Source organism: Musca vetustissima, unplaced genomic scaffold (genome assembly GCF_032173495.1).
Source record: "Musca vetustissima isolate MV318-11 ecotype Yass unplaced genomic scaffold, APGP_CSIRO_Mvet_v1 utg21943, whole genome shotgun sequence".
Taxonomy (NCBI): domain Eukaryota; kingdom Metazoa; phylum Arthropoda; class Insecta; order Diptera; family Muscidae; genus Musca; species Musca vetustissima.
The window spans coordinates 6,573-12,500 of NW_026885378.1; the positions used below are offsets into that span (position 1 = coordinate 6,573).

The following is a 5,928-nucleotide window of genomic DNA, read 5'->3' on the forward strand; positions in this document are numbered from 1 at the left end:
CACAGTGTCAACTACACTCCATAAAAAAAGATGACAATAGGCCTGAGGGATTTGAGGGTGCAGATAACACCGCCAAGTTGATAATAGATTATGGGGTTTCAAATATCGTAAAAAAGTGAAAAATAACAAAATTCTTTGGAAAACAATGGCATTTCAGTTTAACACTTTCAAGAGGATTTGATATATAAGCGGATGGTGCAGAATGGATGACATCGACAAAGAAGCTGCTGCGACATCTGTGGAAAATAATGATGAAGTTGGACACTTCCTTCAGGCAGATGAGGTTGGTCAATCTACATAGTTTTTGGTGATCTTCTGTCTTAGATGTTTTGATTTTCAGAGTAAAAATCCACTTACTTCGGAACATGGTCGCGAGAAATGGGGTAACAATATTGAGTTCTTATTTTCCTGCATAGCCCTGTCGGTGGGTTTGGGAAATGTGTGGCGTTTTCCCTTCATTGCCTTGGAAAATGGTGGTGGAGCCTTTGTTATACCCTACATAATTGTGCTGCTATTAATTGGCAGACCCATCTATTATTTGGAAATTATAATTGGACAATTTTCTAGCAGAAGTTGTATTCGAGCATTCGATATGGTTCCCGCAATGAGAGGTAGTGGAGAATATTTAATAATTTTTGATTGAAATGCATTTTTGTTTTTGTCAAATCTTTCTTCATATTCCCAATTTTATAGGCGTTGCTTATGGACAAGTTTTTGCCACGACAATGGGCACCACCTACTATGCCTGCATTATGGCCTTGACTCTGAAATATTTGTTCTCTTCGTTTGCCAACAAACTTCCATGGACTTATTGCCGACCCGAATGGTCTTCATTTTGTTTTTCGGCATCAGAGAATGCCACCGTGGGAAATAATCAAACCAAGCGATTTTCTTCAGCTGAATTATTTTTCTCGAAAGAAGTTTTACGTGAAACGGATTCTCTGGAAGATGGCTTGGGCGCACCTGGCTGGGATTTAGTGTTTTGTTTGTTCGTGGCATGGCTTATAATTGGTATAATTTTATGCAAAGGTATACGAAGTTCCGGTAAAGCATCATACTTTTTGGCCCTATTCCCATATGCTGTCATGTTTGTCTTGCTTGCACGCGCCTTAACATTGCCGGGTTCTTGGGATGGTATTGTATTCTTTTTGAAACCTCAATGGAAGGAGCTGTTAAATCCAAAGGTGAGTATACAATTAAGATTGGAAAATAAACTAGCAAAATTGTCATTAAGCAGGTACGAACTTGCTATACCATACACCATGAAGTGGTGATAATTTTTTGTTAGGAAGATTTGACACTAAATGGAAATCCAAAATAATGAATAATGGCGGGTACCGTGACATGGAGACTACTACATGATAATTCTCAAAGGGTGTAACCGGTTTTAATCAAGTTTTGCACATCGTAATGTTTCTTTTAAACTATAATCAAGTTCGAAGATGGGAATATCGGCCCATTTAATAAATCTCATATGAAGCGCACGGAACGGATGGGACTCATCGGTCCATTCCACTATAGGTCAAACTGGCATTTTTGTGGCTAAAAGTCAAAACATTGAAATAATTGTATGTAGAATTGCTTTCTTAACCTTCTGGAAGAATAATGGAACATTTTTTTATAAGTTAACCCTTTAAGTTTTTAATATATTGAATTGATTGAACTCATCGCTCTCATCATGTGACCTGTCTTCACCTTCGATAGTTTGATTTAATGTTGACTGTATTAGGGATTACAATTCATCAATAGGATTTTGACATTATAGCATTTCGCTCCTGCATGCGCTTGCTTAAGGTCATTGATGTTATAAAAGGATCTGATGTATCCTAAGCTAAATATGCATATCTAAGATGTTATTCAGCGTGATGTAACCTATCGGCCTTATACAATTTTTGCGTACTGAATAAAGTCTAGAGTGATGTGTGTTAAGTTTCGTGAAAATTGGTTCAGATTTAGATATATCTCTCCTATATATTTTCGTCCGATTTAATGTAAATGGTATACCTTAGCCCGTTTGTAGCTTTATATTTCCACGGAATTTGGCACAGCGTACTGCATTGAGGTTAGAGAGATGTGTGTAAACCTTCGAGGAAATCGGTTCAAATTTATATATAGCTCCCATACATATTTTCGTCCGATTTTAGGTAAATGGTGCACTCCTAATGTTTGTCCGATTGACACGTTGCGTTTTGATGAAATTGGCAGTTGCAGGCATAGCTTCTATATATATTTCGAACGAGTGTCTGATAGAGATTAATTTTTTAACAGTGCGGCATACCGAATAGCATGTATCAACTTTGCTAAAAATCGATTTCAATACATTTCTCCCATTGTACGCAAGCGACTCTAAATCTGCCCGAATGAGTCGCTTTCGTATGTCCCATGTGTATGGTTCTTCGAAGAAACATCGAGGTGAAATTGTTAGGATACATATGTACAATAAACCCAAAGTGGTGAAGGGTCGGTGAAGGGTATCATAGTGGTGAAGGGTATCATATAGTCGGCCCAGTCCGACTTTACTACTTTCCGTATTGGTTTTACTAGTTTTAACATAAAATATGTTTTCCCTCCATATTTCAGGTTTGGTATAATGCCATAACGCAAATGTTTTTCTCCTTGGCCATTTGTTTTGGTACCCTTATAATGTATGCCTCATTTAACGATTTTCGGAAAAATGTGCACCGGTAAGATCCCTAATTTTACATTACATAAATAAAATATTTACAAATTTTGTCTTTCAGAGACGTTATGATTATAACAAGCATCGATTCGCTAACCTCTCTACTATCGGGTTGTATTATTTTCGGAATACTTGGTAACTTGGCCTATGAATCACAAACGACAGATATCGGCAGTGTTGTAAAGGGTGGCGCTGGTTTGGCTTTCATCTCATATCCAGAGGCCATAGCGAAATTTAAATATCTGCCTCAATTGTTTGCAGTTCTATTCTTTTTCATGCTCCTCGTATTGGGTGTGGGTAGTAATGTCGGTATGGTGTCGTGTGTAATGACCGTGATTAAAGATCGTTTTCCCAATATTCCACATTGGAAAGTGGCGGCTATATTATCAATGTTAGGATTTTTGTGCGGCATAATTTACATAACTCCGGCCGGACAATATATTTTGAATTTAGTCGATTTCTTTGGTTGTTCATTTATTGCTTTAGTTTTGGCAATTGCGGAATTAATTTCATTTGCATGGATATATGGTGAGAAAAACCAAAAAGAAATTTCAATATTTTAAATGGAATTTAAAATGTTAATTATTTCCAGGTACCAAACGCCTTTGCGAGGATATTGAATTTATGTTGGGCATTAAAACCGGTTACTATTGGAGAATTTGTTGGACTTTCGTTACACCGGGCCTTATGATGGGTGTTTTATTATATTCGCTGATAAATTATACTCCATTGACGTACAAAGGTGAAACATATCCAATGATTTATTATGCTTTAGGGTGGTTGCTGTGGGCGGTAGGTGTAGGCCAAGTTCCAATTTGGTTTTTATATGAATATCGTAAACAACCTGGAGACAGTTTTAGAACAGTAAGTATTGCATTTTTCTATGGGTTAACATAAACAATAATTGATTTTATTTGCAGCGATTCAAAAATGCCTTACGACCATCTTCCAAATGGGGTCCATTGAACAAGAAGCTACTTGAAGAATATATTTTCTATAGAAAATCTTTAAAATTAAATCGTAGGAAATGATATAAATTTTAAATAAATATATATGTTTTTTATATGCTACAAAAATCGTTTATATTTATGTTTATACTATACACTGTTATGTTGTGGTGTATTATATGTTTGTGTGGATCTAAAATTTAAATGGGCGGAGGAGATCTGGCCAACGAAGAAGCATAGCTATGTGATGATTGGACAACATTCTACGTGTTAAGCGAAACCAGACTTGTTTGTGGAAATTGTTCAATCTATGGGATATATGTGTATTTCGGGAAAACTTGATCGGTGAGATTTGCTGTTAGAGGGATTTGTCAGTCTCCTAAATATCGCGACCGCTGGTGGTGGATAGGGGGAAGGTAGATAATGACACTAATCTATTGCAATCAGATAAATCTGGAGGTTATGTTATAGTTGTCCACCCACCTTTAGAGGCTCAGCGGACTAAAACTGTGGGTTTAAAAAATATGGGCGAAGAGCAATCTCGGCTAACCCTCCCAAGTAGGTGGGAACTGAAATCCAAATTCTGAGTCTTAACATGGGGATGGTAGATACGAATGAGTGTTACAAAAATTAATTACTATGATTTGATATGCAATAATCAATGTGAATAGTGCGTTGGAGGATCTAAAATAGGAGACCCATAAGGAGGTTATTGATGCGGTTAATAATAAATCTTGGAGCACACGCTGTGAAGCGGTCGCCATTGATCTGAATAGATGATAATTCAAAGGTAGATGATAATTCAATCCTAAAATTTAAGTCATCAACGAGCGTAGAAGCCCTGAGAAAACTAGTAGCAAGTATTGTCTACACAAGCCCGACAATTGGACTGATAAAGAAAACAGACATTACTCAACTACAAAAGGCTTCGGTCTTCATCAGAGTTTGGGGTAGCGAAGACTTTGATCGGCAGAACAAGGCATTTATGGTACAAAATAGGAACTCTCCTTGTGGCCGGCTTGAGCAGATCTTCAATGACAAGTCTGGGTAAGACTAAGGGTAGGGTGCACTACGTGTCCAACACTGTCTACCCATTTAGCTGTACACAACGCAAAACCTTTTAGAGCAACACGACTAGAAATGAGGTCATGGGCGATAGAGACCCACAAAATTTTTTGGAATAACGAGGGGACTGGAAGGATCCCAACAATTTTATGGAGATAAAACTAAGCAAATATTTATGCCTAGCAAAATAGAAATCAGCAGACTTACGGGTATTCTCAAAGAACATCTCAGCTTGAACGCACATTTACAAAAGATTGGGTGCAAGTGTAGCAGTAGGTACAGAGCGTGTGGGAAATACAGTAAAAGGTTTGACCGTTTTCATATGCAACTTCCCAGTTTTAGCAAGTCTTCGAACCCAATTCTTGGATATAAATAGAAAAGACTGAAGGACTTCACTAAGAACACAAAATCCCAAGAAGCTCTCAAGATGTGTTCTTCTATCTTTCCTTTCTAGAGCGCACAACATACCTTTTCATTAGTTTAAGTGTTTGTCCCAGTATCGAACAACTATTTTCAAACCAATCTAACTTGATGTTAGAGGGCGTGTATGAAAGATATACATCAAATTTTAAAGGGTTTTAAATATTTTATATGTTTGAATATTACCACAACCACACAGGTTCCGTAGTTTTATCATATGGTAAGATGCCACCTCACAGTTCTTATTCACTTACAGGGGACCCCATTCTCGGTTTCTAAAAATTGAATCCTATAAAATTTCAAGTGAAAATCTTAACAACTTTTTAAGATATCGCCGATTTACTGTGTAGGATAAACCCAATTGGTGAAGCTTTTCCATATTTTGATACCCTCCACAATAGTATGGAGGGTCTATTAAGTTTATTTTTCCGTTTGTAACTCTAGCCATATCCGTCTGTCTGCTGTAATCACTAATAGAAATAGATCGCCAAAATTTTGCACAGAGTTGTATTTTATCTGTAGGCATATCAAGTTCGAAGATGGGATGTATATAGGTCCACGTTTAGGCACAGCTCCCATATATCCCCCAATTTCAGTATTTTTGGGTTCTTGGGCGCATTTTTCAACCGAATTCGCTCAAAATTGTACATTGTGTTCCTATTGGGTACCAAATATCTCCAATAAAATATTTTGGGATCTGGAACTCGTTTTGCAAGTTTTATGTCTTAACAAATGTCCTTCCCAAAAATGATTAGGGGAGAGGGGGCACCTTTGAACACTTTTTGCTTTCAAGCCTTATAAAATTTTTTATTTTAT

At 37.1% G+C, this 5,928-nt stretch overlaps 1 protein-coding gene across 1 annotated transcript in view; it reads left to right on the forward strand.

Moving 5' to 3' along the window:
- The first annotated feature begins 202 nt into the window (after positions 1–202).
- Positions 203–5,928, forward strand: part of LOC133332662 (sodium-dependent nutrient amino acid transporter 1-like) — a 26,168-nt gene continuing 20,442 nt past the window's right edge. The window contains exons 1-7 of the mRNA XM_061541040.1: positions 203–283; positions 341–611; positions 694–1,184; positions 2,581–2,684; positions 2,742–3,208; positions 3,273–3,544; positions 3,601–3,653. Coding sequence (XP_061397024.1) covers positions 203–283; positions 341–611; positions 694–1,184; positions 2,581–2,684; positions 2,742–3,208; positions 3,273–3,544; positions 3,601–3,653 — 1,739 coding nt within the window. The remainder of the gene's footprint in view (positions 284–340; positions 612–693; positions 1,185–2,580; positions 2,685–2,741; positions 3,209–3,272; positions 3,545–3,600; positions 3,654–5,928) is intronic.